The following is a 20,857-nucleotide window of genomic DNA, read 5'->3' on the forward strand; positions in this document are numbered from 1 at the left end:
TTGGTCGTGACAGTTGTCTGCTTTCAGGAAAACGCGCAGCACAATTGAAACCGGTGGCACTTTAGGTCAGGCCCAAGAAGTGGCTACAGGTGGTAGACACTGACAACTTAAGAAACGGGTGGCGGGCTCCGATTATCTTTTTGCTACATAACATATGGACACCTGGATCGCTAGGTTTGACATTTTGGGAAAAAAAACACATGAAAGTGACGTCAAGGAAGGGAGGAACGCGTCCTACACTAGTGAAAAAAGTCATTTGTATGAGAAATTTCTTGTGCCCAATAAACACATATGAATCATAAAGATATATAAGAACTATATAAGAACAGTATAAGAATTATATAAGAACTATATAAGAACCATATAAGAGACATATAGGACCCTCCTCACATGATTCTTATATGGTGCTTATGTGTTCCTATATATCTTATATAGTTCTTATATAGTTATTGTATGGTTCTTATATGGTTCCTGTTTGTTCTTATATTTCTTGTATGATTCATATGTGTTATTTGGACACAAGAAATATATCATACAAATTAGAATTTTCAATAGGGTAGCAACACATGTACTGCGGCTCTGCCTTCTTTGACGCCTCTACGTCATGGTGAACTTCACGCATGTCACTAGTGATGGGCCGAACTTTTGCCGAATCGAAAATTCGGAGCCGAATTAACTTTCTAAAAATTCGGCAAAAATACATCGTTACCAGACTTAACGTTGATATTTTGTTTCATTGAAAAAAAAAGGTTTTACGTTGTTTTTTCTTAACTTAAATTCAACATGCCATGTACATTGACACAGTTCCTAGTAGATAAGGTGCTATTCTACAAGACAATGGTATCGATGTCGTTTTGTGTGTTTACTGGCAATTTTATAGTGACTCCTTGTAGAAGTGGCGTGACAGTGAGGTTGGGTTGTAACAGGTGTTGTAGAAGGGTTTGGATTTGGGCTAGTTGGTTGAACATGTTTAGGGGTCAAAAGCGTTAAAAAACGACGGGAGAGTAACGCCTAAACAGTAGCAGGCGCAGTCACGAATCACGATACGAGAGTTTCAGTCCTGAGGTCTCATCAGCGCGCCTGCAAGTGTGTGTACAAATAAAGGCGATAACGCTGCATTCGTACTTTCTCTGGGAGTCACCGTTTTGTACGCGAAAACCAATTCAACGATTTCTGAGCCTTCACCAGAAGAGATAGTATCATTGTAAATATGCATGTTTTTCGATTTGAGTCACATGACGTCAGCTTTGCATGAAAAGTGTGCGTCCCATATCCGAAACGTCTTGTTTTTAACCTGTAAAATGCCGGTTTCTGATCTTGGGACAAACACGGACGTTTAGGAAGATGGGAAGAGTTAGGAATGTCGAATGTGCAACGTCGAGCATGACAGTTCTGTGTTTAGTTTTATGCAGATGCATAAAAACTGCAAAAGAACGCTAATTAAAAAGCAATATTATTTTATGTTGGCACAAACTACTTGTGAGCCGAAAACAGGATTGTTATTAATTCCGAGGAGTGCTTTAAAGTAATCGTCAGTCAATGTTTCAACTACCTCGTTGCATCACTAGAAAGTTGAAATGAAAATCACATTATTCAGAGTGTATCGCATCATTCGTCACTTGCGCAGTGTACTGCCTAAATTGCTGGTTGATCTTCTGTTCTTGAGGCAAAAATATACTGAATTAAAAACCACACTCGCAAAGGCTCACAAACGCACAGTTACCGTGTTGCCTACTCCCACACCTCGCCGTGACCGCTGGTTGTACTACACTGTGCGATGGTGACCGCACGGCGTCCACTTGCAATCTATGGCCCCATCGCGTTCTTGCGCGTGCGCAGACATTTGCCGAATCTTTGCCAAACTTTCCTTTAAGAAGTTCGGCATGTGCCGAACTTTGCCGAACCTGAAGTTCGGCAGATTCTGTCCATCACTACCTGTCACCCATTTGAGTGATGTCCAAAGCCAACCCCATGCGAGGGGAAGGAGCTACGCAGTCCCCGAGGCGTCCCTGCGCACGAAATACGGGGCAGGGTTTACTAGAATGCGGGGAGCAGCTTCTGCGTTTAGTGAAGCGACTGCAACCAATCTTGTGTCGCTGGGTGTCGCATCTGCTCTAGGACAGCTAAAACTATTGAGAAATAATAGAAACGTAATGGGCGTTGTTAAAACAAACGTTTTTTGGGGGTCTTTCTGTAAGACATCTCAGAGTTAATTAAAGAAAAAGTTGTTCCAATATTGCAAGGAATGCGGGATGCGCGCTACGCGCCTTCTTTGAAGCACTAGGTGGTCCAAATTAATCCTCAGTCCTCCGCTGCGGAGTGCCAGATGCCCTTCGTTGCTTTGGCACGTAAACCCCCCCCCCCCCCCTTTCAATTTCTGTTCCAAACGTAGTCGGTACAAAACGAAACGGCACGATTATGTCACGTCCGGTAAGAGGGGTGTTTTCTCCACCCGCATTTTTATAGACCAACACGCGGCCCTGACGTCACGCAGCTGCGGTGGCGCTGTCGACGGCACTGCGCATGCGCAGATGATTCACTTCACGCGAATTCGGTTTCTGCGCACGCGCGGTGCGCACACCAGGTGTGGGTAAACGAGGGCTTGTTTGTAAACAGCGTGTCGGTCTATAGGAAATTGGCGTCAACTTTGCCTCCAACCAATCAGACGTGAAGACGTCACTTCCGTGTATTTTTAAAAGGAACATGTACCATGTCGAACTTAGCTATCCTGGACACTACGTCATACCCCTCGTTTCTTAAGCGTGCAAGGTTCGCTCACGCGTGCTTGAGTCGAGGGGCTCTAAGCGCTTCTTCTCTCAGATGGGGTTGTAGCACCGTGCAATTCAAAACCTCAGTGGTCGGTGTTGTCCGGTTATGCCTCGTAATCACGTCTTCGTGGAAGGATTAGTATTTCTCGGCAAGGATACGCCGGTGTGTGATGTATGATAAAGACCATAGATTAGCAGCCTTACCGTACTTGTGACATTTTTTTTCTACAGCGCAGGCGAGAGGTAAGTTTCAAAGCAATTTAACTTCCGTCATTTAAGCCTACATAAAATGAATTTCGGCATGACGTTGAGAAATTGGGGGCCGAGTCTCGTGCAGCGCCCGCTAGATGGCCGCAGTTGCGGTGACGTCGCATCACGCCACCTGGGTTTCACGCCGCGTCCGTTAGAGGACTTCTTTGTGTATAATATAGATTAGTGTGACACTCTCCGAGCAGACATTGGCGGTGGTTCCTCCATGTAAGGTGCAAGATATGCATAAGCACTGATCTCTATGACAATTGCTGGATCGCGTTTCCCCGCACCGAAAGTGAGGCCACCGTCGGCCAACTTACGAGATATGCTCTAGCGCTATCAAGCCTAGACAGTTACCATGGTTACCGTGTGTAGGTCACATGAAAACAGAGGCAAAGGTCACGTGACCGCCGCCTTGACAACGCTTCAGCGGAACTCGTAAGACGGCCGACCGGTGGCTTCAATCGCGCAGTGGGCTCGAAGCGGGGAATCACGATCCAGCAATTGTCATAGAGATCAGTGTGCATAAGGATGTATTGTGGCACTCCGGTACATTTTCTCCATTTTAGGGTTACGATGGTATTTAGTGAAGGAAGTGTCCCTGAGTTACGAGGTGTCCTTTGTTCTTGTTTTTTCGATGCCTCGTGTAGTTTTGTAGATATCCTATCTGAAGGTTTGGCTTCGGGGGTCTACGACGTAACCGACACTACCGGCTCGAGCATGATGACAACCCTTGTGATCGTCTGCATGGCCATCTTGTGGCGCAAATTTTGAACCGCGGGAGAGCAAAAGGTACGACTGATCAAGTCGCAAGAGCAGTTCCGATAAGTAAGGTAAGACTCTACGGCTGTTTTACTGCTTTGTTCTGTGGAAATCTCACATCTGTAGCAAATAAGAATGGACATTCATAAAGTTGCCGGCTCAAAAGCGAATTTGTTACGATGAACCAGGCTGAGAACGAGACCCCACGTATCTTCTGAAAACATCCGCAATCTTGGTGGTGTGCAATGCACGTTGCAGGACCATTGTTGAGGCTATTCATAAGCTCGCGCTGAGCAGAAATGGACTAAACTACGGCCGCTGATGAATGCCACCTTCGGTACCACGACGCGCTTCAGCGAGCAACGAGTCGATAATTTTCGTGAGCGATCGCCGAAGTGCACTTAAAAACTACGGCCGCTAAAACGTAACATGAGAAACAAAAATCTTCCGCTGGGACGGTTGAAAACGCAGCAGAAAAACACGGTGAAAGTGGCAGTACGAACAAGAAACCTCCTCGAAACGTAGATGACATCAGGGCACAAGGTTGCTAGACAAACAGCCAACACGCTGAATGCCCGCTGAGAATCCTGGTGGAGATCATTTTTAATATCAATTTCAGAGTGGATCGTAGTTTACCATTATAGGGTAATATTCTGGCAGTGCTCGTATTAAGTCTCCGTAGATTGATATCAGGCATTGACCTTGGTTCGATTTTTTGACTGGAGTTATCCTTTAAGGTGTAGCAAATATTGGTCTGATTGTCGTTGATTCAAACAAAACTGTTTTTTTTACCCATTGACATAAAATTGAGAGCCTCTGTCAGATGTTTGTCACAATTAAAAAAAATACATTGCGCTTTATTCCGTCCTCGTTAGATAATGAGGCGCGTGCGACCTCGTTAAGCCACTTTAACACGAGCATATAGAACTGTAATTAAATGTAATTAACGCGTATGTCCGCTCTGCACAAATCGACCTTGGCACAACGAGACAGCCGCGTGTCATTTTTGGGCGCACTTTGTGAACACGTCACCTATTATGTCAAGGAATCATGTCACTGCGCTTCGAGAGCGTGTAAGTATGGCAAACAACACAAATTGCATCCACGAGCAGACACCTGCATGTGCTATAGATGCGGCGTATTCGATTATCTCTGGCGTAATTAATACCGCGGTGTCGGTTACCGCACCTGACCTAGACTCAGTATTTCCGGCTGCATTGGTCAAGTCGGTGGTGCGCAATCGCAACCGTTTTTATCTTCAGGGAGCTTGGTTTTGAGTCGCAAGGCGCAGGTAACCCAGCCACTTCCTATTGATTTAGATAGTGAACTTATGATCAGTATAGCGGAAGGATATGAGTCGGCAGGTTTTTTTTTATACTGCCTATTTTTAACTTGTAACCTAGAAATATTGTATCAAGCATTAGAATGCAAGTTTCGTTATATACCATTATTTGATGTTTGTTTTTTCTAAGCGTCGTTTCGTTTTAATACCTTCCGGAGAAAGTACTCTTGAAGCTTACGCTTTCGTGAATCATAAACATTTCTTATTTGGCACCTAACAAAATTGAAGAAAGCATTTTTCTTGTGTGTACTAAAATTAATGCACCGTATGATAAGCTTAGATTTAATCTTAATTGGAAAGCTTTAAACTCAAGAAACATATAAACTCACTAGACGCAAAGCTACTGGTGCGGGTGAATAAAGGGTGATTAATTATCCTACATAAACTAATTTAAAAAAAATCGTTGTGAACGAATAACCGAAGCTCTTCTTATCTTTCAAGTCCAAACAAATGAAGTTTCAGTTTCTCGAGATGAAAGATCCTAAAATGTTTCACGTAGCCTAACGAGTTAGAAAATTTTGCAAACGGCAGGTGAAGGGTTCATTCGCGCCTACTGAAAGCAGTAATTGTTGTGTGATTTAATAGATCATTTGCAAAATTCCACGCCATCACCTGTCCGACATTTCATAAGCAGGTGATCTGATCACGTGTTAGACACGAGTGCTACCTCACCGCGTCCAAGCACTGGCAACCGCTTTCGTTGCTTAATGGGGTCTCTTGCCGGGCTGTATACGAAACTATGTCACACGACTTTACGTCAATTCTGCAATGCCGTTACTGTGTGACGTTGTTTTAACGCGATAGTGCTAACAAGCTCGTGTGGCAGAAACTCCTGCGTCGGTGGCGTTGCGAGAAAATCGCAGAAAAGAAGGCGTCGGTGGCGTGACGGAAAAGGTGGCGTGACGGAAAATTTCTGATTGGTCGATAGAGTCATGACGTCATAGCCACAAGACCTCGCGCGGAAATTTCGCACGACGCTCACGTGACGTCACGCGTGGAATGAAAGTGATTAAAAAATATGCCACGTAATGCGAATTAAAGGTTGTCGAATGTCCCAAATAATTTCAGATTACACAGTAATTCGACGTGCATGTGTTCGTACACTTGGTTCATACCATAAAAAAAAAAAAATATTTGAAGAATTTTAGGCGGTATTCGAACCCACGACCCTTCGGGTGCGAGCGCGACACAATACTGACTATAGCCATTTGCACGGCTTGGGAACAAGCGGGAGCTTATATGCTTCGCTATCGTGTTCCCACTCTCATTCATATATTAAATAAAAACGCTTTTTAAACACACCAGCCGAGAGAATGCTTTCTTCGTGATTCAGGAATAAAAGCTTGGACGTTAATATTGTGAGCTATATTTCAACAATTCTCAATAACAATTCAACCGCCACCTTGCCACTAAATTCTGACGCAACTCGGCATATAAATCATCATTATGATTCATGGAGAAAAATTAGAGGTGGTTCCTCGAACTAATTTCCATATCACTTCGCTTAAAAATTTGGGGAAGGCGTGCTGATTTTTTTACACTTTTCTTTTCTAGAATTGCTGGCAATGCTCTTGTCGGTGGCATTACTACTCTCCTGTGCATCTTCGGCCTATGGAAACATGCGTCCCAACATCGTTTTTTTATTCGTCGATGATCTGGTTTGTAGATCGTAGCACGTCATAGTCACGTCCCGTTTGTTTAATTGAGATTTAAGCGTTGGAAGTTCGACTTCCAATGTACTTTAATATTTTCCTCAGAATTAGTGCATCACTACGCACCAAATGTCTTCCTCCCCAAATTTAGAGGCGAAATTAAATTGGTGAGTAACTACACACCAATTCAGGCTTTCCCTTCACCTTTAGCGGGAAAAATAAATTTATGTATCACTACACACCAATTCAAGTTTTACCACATTCTTTAACGGGAAAACTGAATTGGTGTATTGTTGTTAAATACGAGATGTAGACCTTCGATGGTTGTCTAATCGATTTATTTCGATGAAGTCTCCGATTGAGCCTGGCGCAACGTTCCTAGCCTGGCGTTGTCTGCTCGTGCTCCGCGGCTCTCAAGCGCTCGGTGCGAGCGCAGCCGATGGTCACGAGCCGATGGGCGCCATCTTGCCAGCCGCTACATAACAATTGTTATATGCCAATTCAGGTGTTTCTGCTAGATTTAGCTCTCGAGGTGCGTACGGACGGACGCAGGTTGGAATGAGGGTCATCGCATTTCATAAAACATTATGTGAGCGGGTCGTTGATCGCCCTCAACTTCTCTTCAATCCGCCTCCCCTGTTTCCCCGACGTCTCCGCTGAGTGCAGGGCTGGGACGACGTGAGCTTCCACGGGTCTGCCCAGATCCCAACCCCCAACATGGACACCCTCGCCGCAGACGGCATCATCCTGAACAACTACTACGTGCAGCCGGCCTGTACCCCGTCCAGGGCCGCGCTTATGACCGGGCTCTACCCCATCCACACCGGTACACTCAAATGTTCTGGCCACGGGCGTTCCACACACGGTGTCTATACCTGACGCCTGCGCACACTAGGGTGGTCATAGCGTATCCGCATGTGTTCGAGCGATAAGCACGTCTGCCCAGGATGCCCATACCACACGTATTTTTGTTCGCGTGTGTCTATTATACTTGTTGTAGGCCAGATTCCCGAAACTTTCTTACGACAAAAAAGTTCTTAAATTTATCTTACGACTAAGTTACGAACTTTTGAGTATTCCCGAAGCAAAATGTTCGTAAGTTTTGCGTAAATTACGACGAAATCCGTAACTTACGCAAAATTTATGAACATTTTGCTTTGGGACCACTCAAACGTTCATAACTTTGTCGTAAGATAAATTTACGAACTTTTTCGTCGTAAGAAAGTTTCGGGAATCTGGCCTCAGGATGTTTACTCTTAGTTCGAAGAGATCTATTTAAAGAAAGCCGTGAGGGATAGACTAATGCCTGTGCGGGTGAGTCATACGGCCGGGGGACGTAGTATCAGAGAATAATCCCTTGGATAAGTCGATTAATTACTTAAAATAACTTAATTATAATCTAGTTTGCGAAAATGAACATTTTGTTTTTAATAGTAACTTGCTGAGCGTTATCTCAAACCACACATCGGTCAAGTAGTCTCGCTACACGATCGGAAACTTTAGCGCACCCCCGCACTTGTAACGTGCTTAAAAATATTTATAAAATTGACTCATTTAGTAATTTTAGATAACGCTCAGCAAGTTTCTAATTGAAACTATAGGCATATTCTGACTAAATGAAATTTTAATACCACATTCTAGTTATCTATACTAATTATTGCAAGAATTATCCCACTATATTATGTTCCCCTGACCGTATAAGTTACCTGCACAGACCAGATTAGTCCATCTTTCACGGCTTGTCTTAAGTAATTCGGTTCGAATTAATATCAAACTAACATACGTCTGCGCATATGAAATACTTTCTTGTATGCCGTACGTCTGTCCACACCATTCCATGTGCCTATACTTAATGTACGTTGCAAACGTTTATTCATAAAAGAGTGTCCATAACGTACGCTTCGTCTCATACATCCGCACATACTAAGATGTGTTGTACCATACATGTATTCATACCGAGCGTCGTCAGAACGATTGGAAAGGGTAGAGAAACAAAAGAGAAACAACGGCATTCCCCTCCCAAGTTAGTCATTTGACGTGGCTCGAGGTGCAATCGGATGACGTAGCCAAACCCAGCGTCAGCGCTCGGCTAAAAGCCGCGTGCAGTGAGTGAATCACCGATTGGACAGAAATCCCAGCCGAAATAACGCGGCTTCTCGAATCTCCTTATGGGTTTAGTGTCCATACCATATGTCCATGAGTGGACATACGGTATGTCATGTCCTTATAGCTGTCTCTACTATTCCACAGGTCTATCCGTACCATACGTCGGTGTATACGACCCACGCACACACCGATGTGCGGCGCGCTCTGTTTACAAACGCGGCAGGGGATCGCGCATGCGTAGGAGGGGTGGAGACCAGAGCGACCGCTCCCGCCGTGTTTTCCCCATTGGAACGCGGGCTGTACGTTCGCTCTGCTATGGCGTTTCTTGAATTTTTTTGTGTGTTTTTTTTTTGTCGTAGTCTGTTATTAGTTTTGTCTGACTATGGGCGCTAGCTACCAGAGTCTGAGCAGCAGCGATACTGCAAGAACCTGGGGTTGCCTTTGAGGATTCCTGCGCCGCCAGCAAGGAGCGTCGGCTCTCCGATTCCAAATCGGCCAAGTTGCTGCCCCCAACCTCGATGGCGCAGGTCGTCGTCCATCTGGTATTTTCGCTGAGCTAATTTACGGCCGGCACGGTGCAAGCGTGCGAGTCCCGCGAGCCTACTTCAAGGTAAGGATTGGTTGAGCGCTATGCGTGGCGAATATATCGGGAGTCGTTCGTGTCGGAAGTTTAAGTGCACTTTTGTTTTTTACGCCACAGGCTCGGTACGAGACTGCAAGCTTTAGAAGCCTCAAGGCGCCGTGTCATGCGTCGTCCGAGTCAAGCTGATGCCGTCGCAGCGGGCAGCTGCTACACCCCACGATGCCTGGGTGTATAGCGAGCAACCGAGGAACTCTTGGGCGGCAGCTTGTGCGCAAACACCGTGGGGACGAAGTCCGGCCGGTCTGGAACGGATGACGGTTTCCCTACGCATAGGAGAGCCTCAGCGCTGGAAACAAAGATTGCAATGGAAGCTGCGCACTTACCTTCAATGAAGGCTTGCCACAGAAGCGGTCGTCCGCGCGAGGTGACCATTTTTTGCGATCCACGCAGATTATCCATTTTCTGCGTCCGTCAGCGCCCGCCGGAAGCTTGCGGAAACTTATTGCACTACTGTTGCAGTACCTTTCGGCACAACCAACAGCCACACAGCTATGCGGAATGCCGAAATGCTGCTTCGCACATGCAAAAACGTCCTCTGCTTTGCCCATACCTGGCCCGACTGACCGATCCGGCCAAAGCCCCTTCATGTTTCAAAAGTAGCGCAAGGAGCGTCGATGCACGAGGCACGTGCAGCTCTTGGGAAGATCATGGCGGCACAGCGCAGCACTGAGCTAGATTTCAGACGCCATGTTCTTCCCAGAAGTGGCGCGCCCACCTGCCTCAAGCATTTAGACAGCCATGAATGGCGCCACTTTTCCTAGGATATCGCAGAGCCGCTTACTGAAAGAGGGTAAGAAAGAAAAAGAGGAAGGGCTGCCGGTGCTTTCCTTCTTACCGAGTGGTTAGGAACGAGCGAAAGACCCGAATGAACGCCTCGAACGCGTGTTTTTCTAATTTTTTTCTCCAAGTTCGCTTTTCTTTTTTTTGCGGTTATTTTTATTTCTTTACTTTTTTTTACTTCCAGATGTAATTAGAGCTGGCGAAATCAATGACGACAATTTCCTGGTCATCACGACATCATTGTTCGATAATAGGCTGCACGAGTAACTACCGGAAGCGCAGACTATTATCGGAGGAAATGTGCATCGCGCACGGGATCACGACAAGCAAGGCGCGTGCGGCTGCTGCAATGTCTTCAAACTTCATTGTTCTTGGAATGACCTAGACGTCCGGCTGCAGCGCGATGCGTCCGAAAATCGAGAAGACTTTCCCCAACGCTATCTCTTCGAGTATGCTCAGAACATTCTGTGGAAATTACCGTCGATGAACATAAGGTATGCTGGCAAAGTGCGCGCAAGTTTTTTTCGTTAAAATTGCTGTTCTAGCTTGCAACTTTTCGTAACTTATATCATAATGTTGATATTTCGAAGTGGTAACATCGACCCGATTGTATCATCTACAACGCTTAGTTGAAGGCTCATTTCCGCCACTGGGTGTGGCTGGAAATTCTCGAAAAGTTAGCTCTATTGGTTTTGCTGAATCGCGATCTCCTGCGCGATACCAGAGAGCCGTGAACCTATGTTGACCTTCACAACGCGACTAGACTCTTCTTATTTGAAAACTTTGTACATAATGTAGCTGAAAAAAAAAAAAAAAAACACTCCAATTTATGTTGCTGAAACATGCTCATGCATTGATTTCGAATCGCTGAATCATTAATCGACTCGCTTTGGCAATAGGCCCATCTTTATTCTGCTGTTTTCAGTTCTCGACAAAGGACACATTCGTGGACACGGGAACCTCAAATAAAACATTTATAAATACCTTCATGCCGGAGGGAGCTGCCTTCGATCGTTCCCTGCAATGTTCTCATTTCGCGCGTCCTTGTTCACATGAAATACGAGAAAGAATAAAACATGAAGGGCGGACAAAACAACCCATTTGTCCGACCTTGGTGTTTTCTTCTTCTATACAACTTTATCACCAACTCGCTCAACTAAAGTATCTTGTTCAGATTATATTTCATTGCTATGGAAGACACGAAACGCCCAAGAAATGATCGGTGTACTGCATCTAAAACGAACAACAACAAAAAAAACCTGAAGGGAAGCACAATCGCTGTAAACTGATACGAGTACTCGCCTCCGATTTTAATGGGTGGCGCGTTCGGTGCAGCACTTCGCGGCATCGCCGCTCTTGCAAATGCCATCACGCGGAGCAACAAACGTTTCCAATGAGTTAAAAACACCATCCGCGTCCAACAAGAACCCAAGTCGCGTGCTAAGTCGGATGCTTAGCCAGCACACCCAACGCGGGTGCGGCGCCCCGAAGAGCATTTTCGCCGACGTTTCTAATCACTCAGCATGGCCGCGGAACCTGACGCTCGCTAGAGATGGCGCTACAGTATTCAAAATGGCGCTACCCACGATAAAACGGTCTGCTATAACGAAGCGATTTACAGCGCGCGTCTTAGGCTTTGAGAGTGTACGTCAGTGTTGCCCGACTACGCTGGGCTGTGTGTTTTCTCGTCAGTGAGCTGTGGCAGCCTGCGTAGGCGCAATTCGAGAGCTGGTAACGGCTAGATTGCCGCGTTTAACTTTTTTCTTTTGTGTTCTATGGCGAAAAGAAGTTCTCTATGATTCTAAAAAAGCATTGTACTATTTTTGGGAACAAAAACAAACAAATGAAAGCTATTTTTGTGAGTCCGTGCATGACAGAACAAATGCAACTAGAATGTTTGTTTCATTCTATGTTGATTTCTTAACGACACCATACACTCAGCAGTGCCAATCTACACAGGGCAACTCCGCTTTGTTTTTTTCTCTTTGAAAGAACAATGCAGTCCACTTCAGTATAACCTAGGAAGACCACACGCCAAATATTAATACCTAGTTGTGATGTACCGGTAATTTAGGATAATGAGGATATATTCATTTAACTGTTAGATTACACTCGGTTGAGAAGCGTCTTGTTCGGTCTGCGACCGCGCCCAGTCTCTTCTTTCGCGCAGGCGTCACGCTCTTCTCCGTGGCTTGTTCTCCCCCGCCGGCGTCTTCGGTTACATCAGCCCGCCGTTGCCTGAGCCAAAGGTCGTGTTCGCTATGCGTGGTCAGCACGCACACAATACACGGCACTAGTTCACCCTAAATGTTTCTTGAAACTGTCCGGCGAACTTTGCAACTTGCCAAGTTGCCGAATTCGGCTGTCAGGTTATCCGTTGGGGTTTTGGGAGTTCGTAGATGATCGTAAGTTTAAGGCGTAGACTGGGGTTAATTTAAAATTAACAAGACGTTTATTAACTGGGATTACAATCGGATACACAAGGTTACAAATTATGTCGGAGGGAAGAGCGGTCGTCCCGTCCGTATCGTACGGCGTCCCGGAGTCGTCTCTGTTGCGAAGGGGCTTCTCCTCGGTGAGACGTCACCCGACGCCTTGCTCCTCTCGCCTCGGAATCCCGCCCGGGTCACGTAAACCGGGGGCCCGATTCTGGGGGCTCCACGGAGGTGCAATGGGAAAGCCCGGGCTGGACGAAATTTTTGGTCGACTGTCTGGCAGGCAAGGTGGCTCTCCGCGCGGAAGGCGCTTGACGCTGACACGGCTGACTCGAGGGGGCGAATTGGGGTGCAACCATCAGCGCAGACAAGGCTACGGTATGGGCATTGCCAAAATTGAGCTAAACCTCATCATCCTTGCCCCTTTTTGCTTGTTTTTACTTCTCCGGGTAAGCGTAATGGGTGACGTCAGCAATGTTTCTGTTCGGCGCTCAGTGGTGTCCACGTGATTGGCGTAACGAACTAGTGCAGCGCCCTTCTTGGGAGCCGTCCGGAAGTCCCGCCGTGTCCCGCGTCACAACCGCAGTCGTCGTCTCAGTGCTTGTGATTAATGTCTCCGGAGTTTCGTTCAGACTGCGGACACTTCGTGCGCGGACTTATGCCGCAGTTGTGCAGACAACGTCGACTGTCGTAGACACCAAAACGTGGTGAATAGTGCGGTGCAGACGACACTTGTGCCTCGCACACGCCCGCCCCAATCCCGCTTGTCGTTGCGTAGTGGATCACGTGACATCTCGTACCATGTGAAAGCCATGTTCTTGACAGCCCGAGGCCAATGTTGCCACACGGAGTCGAAGTTTCGGTTTTAATTTCTGCTCGTGTTTAAAATTCGATTTAACAATGTATAGGATCTCCTAAGTCACCAGGCTTGATCTAAAATTGACAGTAAAAATCGACGCCTACACGTAGCAATCTAAACATTTTTTTTCAAAAGTGTATTTCACAGGTCGGTTTTTTCTTGTAAAATTACAAAGCGTAGCCCTCTTTAAAAAAAAAAAAAAATAGGGCCAAGAAACTTGCCAGGGTCAAAGCAGACGACCAAGTCGAATAGCGGGGTGGGTTTGGAGCTTGTATTGATCGATGGCGCTATACCTTAACAAGACTGCTCGCGACCACCATGGTTTATTCAAATGAACATAATCTTTTTTTGTGATGTACCTTTGGTTGAAAAATAAATACGGGCAGTAAAAGCAAAACTGTAAGGAAAGAAAAGAACGAATTTGCATGACGACGGCACTTTTGCTGCCAACGGATTTCGTCTGCGTGTCGTCTGCTTTCTTTTGCTGATCGTCTACACCTTCGGACACTGCTCCAGACGCCATCTATCAATACGCGCGCCAAATGGCGTCGCCATATCGTATTTGGCGTCACACGTGACGCCAAATATTTGTGACGTCACGTGTGACGTCACAAGCATTTGAACCGTGAAGTGACTGTTATCAACAATATATGACAGTCACTTCAAGACAATCGGGCGGAATCCTGCTTGTTTTGGGCCCGTTTTGAAGAGAGCCGCTCTTTTTCGCACATCACCAAAGCAAATGAACGAACGTGTGTATTCCATCCCCATACCCTGGACCCGACCCTTTCAACTAATTTTCGTGAAGGCCGGGAACATAGCCGGGAAGGCGTTTCGGAGATTTTATTGACGGAAATAATTCTCGAAGAACGTCGAACGGCCCGCGTCGCGGGCTGCTTGACGTTCGCTTTCTTGGTTCGTTTCCTGCGAAGGCCGGGCAGGCTACGAGCCCTGGTACTCTCTGGTTCTCGGAGTGGAGGAAAACACGAAAAGGGTATACTCATCCTGAACAGGGAAAAAAATTTGAAAGTTTGAATGTTCGAGGAAACGTTTAGAACAAAAATGGCTGCCGCGATGGATACATGTTTCAATGATACTCTATCTCGATTTATAACGCCAAATCCTGCAAAAATTCGGAGATCTCTCCTTCCCAGGAAGGACACTCCTCGTTGTTTTTTTATTCGGGATAAATGTGTTAGTGACCCTGTGGTTATTTCTAACAGCTTTAATGCATATGCTTACTCAGTTTTTATTTCTGACAACGCCAGTGAGCGTAGTTTTTGTTCAAATGTTGTTTGTATTTTGTTAGCAAATATTCAGGAATCAGGTTAGTGTTTCCGGTGTGCACAATTTTCTCTTGAACCTCGACTGCAAGTTTTGAGGCCTGGAGTATATTCGAATTTTGTTTTTTATTCAGACTGGGCATCGAGATGCTTAGCTATTATTTTCCAGAAGTCTCTTTCCTCTGGGACGGTACCACGACTTTGGAAATCAGTAAGAATAGTTCCCATACACAAGCAGGGTAACAAACAGGGCCTTAGTAATTTTAAACCAATTTCTCTCTTGTCCTCATCCAGTATAAACTTCTCGAACACAAAGTATATAAATTCATTTTCGAGTATCTTGGAAGCTATTCATTTATGTCTTCAACAACCTTTCAACAGCCTGGTTTTCGCCGACATTTTTTAACCACTACGCAACTTCTGGAAGTCACTCATGACGTCGCTTCATCCTTGGATAAGAGAGGACAAGTTGACGCCATTTTTGGTGGTTAGACGAAGACTTTTGATTATATATCGCACCCCAAGTTTTGAAGTTAAAAGCCACCCGTAATTAAGAGTACACTTTTACTAGTCTGGATTTCTGATTACCTGAATTTCAGGTCGCAGTTAGTTTCAATTGCGGATGTCATCTCTTCGGAGGTTTCGGTTAGTTCAGGTGTGTTGCAAGGATCAGTGTTAGGTCCTCTCTTATTTATTTTGTATATTAAATGATGTTGTAGAAAACACAGTGGTTAAAATCCGTATATATGCCGATGACTGCGTTCTGTAAGAGGACATCACGTTCATCAATGATCAGTTGTTACTCAACGAATCTTTCGTGCGTTTTCTTAATTTGAGTGGGAAATGGTGTATGAACTTAAACTTTGATAATACTGTATTTATAAGATTTAGAAATAAAACTTCGTCGCTTATTTTTAGTTATGGTATTGATCATGTACTTTTAAACGAAGTTAGCGAGATTAAATGCTTAGGCGTTTTCTTTACGACCAATCTTAGTTGGGATAAACATGTCGACCTTATCTGCTCCCGAGCCCTTAAGAACTTGGGATATGTAAAGCGGACTTTCAAATGCTCCACCAGGGAAGGCAAACTAACCACCTACAACCCCTTCTTAGGCCCGTCTTAGAGTACAGATCTCAGTGATCTGTTGTATGGAAACCATATTTTAAAAAAAAAATGTAAATCTACTTGAATCTGTTCAGTCTAATGCTGTAAGATTTATTTTTAAAGGGTATGACCGCAATTTTTTTTATTTCATCTGCTTTGTGATCTCTTACGCTCGAACCACTGTGTTGAGGCGAAAACTAGATCCACTCGAAATGTTTCACAGAATTGTTAATGAAGACTGCGGCATCGAGTGAACTAAATACATTGCATTTTCTACTACTACGCGCAAAAGAGAGTCTAATTCCTTATATGTTCTATTTCAGTGTCATATATATATTTTTTTCAACTCGTTTTTTTAATTGTTGATGACTGGAATTAAATTTACTGACAGATACGCATATTTTGTGCTGATTTTATAAGCGCGAACAACAATCTTTCTTTCCCTTAATCCTTGTCGTTTTCAGTTAATAATTTTCAAAAGCATCTTGTTTTTCTGCGTTGTTTTGTTCATGCATATGTAAGTTTCCCTCCTGTAATGACCTCATATGACGTCGAAGTACGTATGAATAAATAAAGAAGTAAATAAAAACTTTCAAGAGAAGCCGACGAACTTTGAATGCACAATGCTGGTGGGAAGTCGAGCTGACCGGGTTTCCACAGCCCAGGCGGGTGGCAGAAATTTCTGGCTGATAGGGGTCGCTCGATTCGCAAAATGGCGGCGGCCAGAGAGTTCTTTTTGTAAAGGTCTTTATCCGTACCAGACGCCTGTCCATACCCCACATTTGTCCGCCTTTTAATCGAAACAAGAGTTTCCTTCGTTATTTTTATGGAAACAATTTTCCATTTAGCCCTGATTTTGAGAAACACTACTGCTTCTTATTTCAGGCAGTGATTTTGTATTACATAATAAGGTTAATTTGGCGATACTGACCAACCTTGCTGGATGCAATGGACTCCCTTTTGTCAAAACTCTTCAACTGCTTCCTTCCAGGCATGCAGCACGGCGTCTTATCGCCCGCAGAGCCGTTTGGATTGCCCCTGAGTGTATCTATCATGCCTCAATACCTCAAGAACCTTGGATATGAAACTCACATCGTTGGCAAGGTGACCAATTAAGTTCTGCACCTGTTTTAATATAGGGTTGGATGTACGTCTCTTCTGTTGATTCGTTTAATTAAAGTGTCCACCAACTGTGTTTGCAAAGTTCTGCCGCTCTCGATTTGATGTATGGACATCGAAAATTTTCAGAAAGAACGCGGTTTTGAAACATCGTGATTTAGACATAAGTGGATGAGAGCATCGAATAAAGTAAAAACCGCTGATTATAGAATTGAACTTTTGCAAACTTGTTACAGTCAAAACCTGGACTAAGTGCATTATTCACTGGCAGGTTAGACTTAAACTTGGGACTCATTTTAGGATACGAAAGCACCTGTCTTCTAAAGAAGACAGGTGCTTTCTTGCCATGTAATTTTTTAAGACTCACAAAAAAAAATTAAAAGCGGGTTTTCCGATTTGCGGGTTGCAAATAAATTACCCGCATTTTATATCGCATTCATTGAACACGTTGTTGTTGGTATTCACTGAGCTCCATATTTCAGCGCGTTGATCACGGTGCAAGCTGATAGCGAGATGCAACTTATCATCTCCAAGAAACGACAATTTCGACTATAGCCTGCTGGCGCAATCCGCTGCCTAATTAAAAAAAAGTTCAACAAAATGCATCTCTTCATCCGTCTATCCTAAGCTATCGTGGCCAATAGATACAATCTACAGTTTGCGTATAACCCGAGTACATGCAATGCAAATACTTTTTTTTATGTTTTTAGTGGAACCTGGGAAACTACAAGCTCTCATACACCCCCACTTTCAGAGGATTCGATAGTTTCTACGGCTACTACAGTGCGGTGGAAGATTACTACAACCACACTGTCCTCTGGGTAGGTTGCGATCCGCTGCGGATTTCGGTTGGGTCTGGGGCACGAAAGGATCTTGGAGCCTTACATTTCATTCTTTTTTTTTTTTTTTTTTCAGGATAACCAAACTGGACTCGATTTTTGGTTGAACACTCAGCCGCTGAGGAATGTGAGCGGCATTTACTCAACGCAACTGTACACTGAAAGAACGAAATTTCTCATCGAGAACCGCGATGTTTCGAAGGTAAATAAACCCAGTCATCTGTAACTAAGACACCGATACGTATACATTTTTACATCAGTAGCAACTTCCTGACTGCATTGGCGGCGGCAATGCGTTAGGCAGAAAACTGCAGAGGTATTTACCCCTTGGTCAAGAGATGTCAGGCGCGCCCATGGGCACTAGGTTGCCTAATTAACAAAAAATAACTTTAAAAAAAAGAGGACAAGGGGACGAAGTGTACAGAGCGCTGACTCTCAACTGATTCATTCGAAGATGAAAACACAAATCGACCAGCATCACGGATCCCCAAAAAATATCAGGTCACCGCCCCCCGCACGTCTCAAACCTGCTCAAGAATGCCAACTCTGTCAAATACCGCGATAGAAGGCGAACTGACGCACCTTTCTTTTTGCTTTAAAATACGAAAGGCCTCTAAATTGTTTCTACTCATTTGTTGACTGTGTCGTCCTAAGATACTCGTTTTATCAAGAACCAATTTGCAACCTGTTCTTTATCAATAATCAATTGAGAGTCAGCGCTCCGCTTGTACACTCCGTCACGTCACATGACGTCACGTCCGGCAGGCCGCACGGGCGCTGATTAAATGCGAGTGCCGCGTCAGCGTTCGCGTGGAGCTCGTTTCCTATCATATTACCACCGTTATACGGATCGTAACTTTCGGTTGTGAAGAATGGTAAATAGGGGCCTTTAGTGGACCGTACGCAAGTGCTTAGAGCTGCAAGCGAGAGCTCGTACCGCTACTTGGAAGCGTTTGTAAACACGCGCCCGCTAGGCCCACAGTCCGCACGGTGCATTTTACTAAAACTCTCTACTGGATGCTCGAGCTTAGTAGTTGTATAGGGTTCTTTACCATGCTTCCTTAATTCTGAATTAAGAAGTGTAGCCTTGAAAGGCTTAACATTGCTGTTTTGTGTTTATTTATTCATTCATTTTTTTTTAATCATCCCCGCCCGATGAAAAAGGTTCAGCCGTAACCATCCCCATCCATCGATCTTAGCAGAGCCCCGGGGCCGCCGATTCACTGATCTCTATGACAATTGCTGGATCGCGTTTGCCCGCTTCGCGAATGCGGCCACTGGCGGCCATCTTTTTGGTAGAGTTATATTACCTCTAGCCAAGGTGCTGCAGCCACTATCCTCCATCCATGGCAGACAGAGTTGTGGCAGTTGTGGTGGCAGGCTGCCATCAACATAGCGTGGGTGATATTTCATGCTTGATTGAAATTGTTTGACGAAACATATTTTTAAAACCCGGTGTGAACTGTAGCCCGATCTTTGAGGACCCGGTGAAAGTTTCACGAAATCGCAGCACCGAGGAAAAGCAGCACAGCACGCATCCAAAGAAGCATCGAAAGCAGACGCCGGTACGGAGTCTGGTTTCGATGCGAGCTGCGCTGCTTTCCCCAGGTGCTGCGCTTTCGTAGCACTTTCGCCGGGTCCTCAAAGATGAGGCTACCGCTCATGCCGGGTTTCAAGAATCTGCTTCGTCGGACAACTTCAATCAAGCACGAAATATCACCCACGGTCATACCTCGGCAAACCTCACTCATGAGGGCCCTTACTCACCCTCACTCACCCTCATCTTCACACGTGAGGTGAGGGTGAGTGAGTTTCTGAACCAGGAAAATTCATGAGTGTGAGGGTGAGTGAGGGCTGTGAGGGCGGTGAGGGCCGTGAGGGCCGTGAGGGCTGTGAGGGCCGTGAGGGCGGTGAGGGTCATGAGTGCGTGAGGGGCGTGAGGGCGGTGAGTGGCGTGAGGGCCATGAGTGCGTGAGTGGTGTGAGGGCGGTGAGGGCCATGAGTGCGTGAGGGCAGTGAGTGGCATGAGAGGCGTGAGGGCCGTGAGGGCGGTGAGTGCATAAGGTGTGTGAGGGCCATGAGTGCGTGAGGGCGCTGATTGCGTGAGGCCCCCTTCAGATCGAGCATCTTTCTCAGCAATGTTGGTGTTAATGGCGGGTTGTTCTCTAGCTTTCCCTAGATCGACACGAATTGCTGAGATCGGGTCCGGCTTGAAATACGCAAGCAACTCGGAGCAATTTGAATACGTTTGAAGCGGCTGCATCCAATCAGGGACGCAAAATTTTCACGTGATACCTCGTGCCGGTGATGATGACACCGAATGACTTGGAATCTGGTTTGAAATCGATCGTTTTTTTTTGGAAATAAACTGTTTCAGAAAGGTGCATTAGTATTCTTAACGAGGTTTAAATGCATAAAAACACGTTTATAACGCGTAATTCTGTCTAAATAGTACAAGAAAAATAAAATGTTATGATGACGATGGCAAATTGCAGCAATTGGTTGCTGCCTGTGATCGCGGGCGGCCCGTGTTGCTGGTGTTGCGACGTAAAGTTTCTGGGCGAAATTGCCCCATCTGAAGCTGGTCTGAGTGGCGTGAGGGCCATGAGTGCGTGAGGGGCGTGAGGGGTGTGAGGGCCGCATGGGCGGTGAGGGGCGTGAGGGCGGTGAGTGGCGTGAGGGCGGTGAATGGCGTGAGGGCGGTGAGTGGCGTGAGGGCCGTGAGGGCCGTGAGGGCCGTGAGGGCCGTGAGGGCCGTGAGGGCCGTGAGGGCCGTGAGGGCCGTGAGGGCCGTGAGGGCCGTGAGGGCCGTGAGGGCCGTGAGGGCCGTGAGGGCCGTGAGGGCCGTGAGGGCCGTGAGGGCCGTGAGGGCCGTGAGGGCCGTGAGGGCCGTGAGGGCCGTGAGGGCCG

The 20,857-nt window shown here is 45.8% G+C and overlaps 1 protein-coding gene across 2 annotated transcripts in view; it reads left to right on the forward strand.

Annotated features, from left to right (window-relative positions):
• The window catches only part of LOC8030117, a 265,725-nt gene that overhangs the window by 238,783 nt on the left and 6,085 nt on the right, over nt 1-20,857 (forward strand). Inside the window, exons 16-18 of one of the 2 annotated variants that reach the window (XM_042288815.1) lie at nt 16,981-17,093; nt 17,819-17,929; nt 18,024-18,149. In XM_042288815.1, coding sequence (XP_042144749.1) covers nt 16,981-17,093; nt 17,819-17,929; nt 18,024-18,149 — 350 coding nt within the window. The remainder of the gene's footprint in view (nt 1-16,980; nt 17,094-17,818; nt 17,930-18,023; nt 18,150-20,857) is intronic. The other variant, XM_040218935.3, reaches the window with a different exon arrangement.

Source organism: Ixodes scapularis, unplaced genomic scaffold, assembly GCF_016920785.2.
Source record: "Ixodes scapularis isolate PalLabHiFi unplaced genomic scaffold, ASM1692078v2 PGA_scaffold11__112_contigs__length_91849675, whole genome shotgun sequence".
NCBI classification, from domain to species: domain Eukaryota; kingdom Metazoa; phylum Arthropoda; class Arachnida; order Ixodida; family Ixodidae; genus Ixodes; species Ixodes scapularis.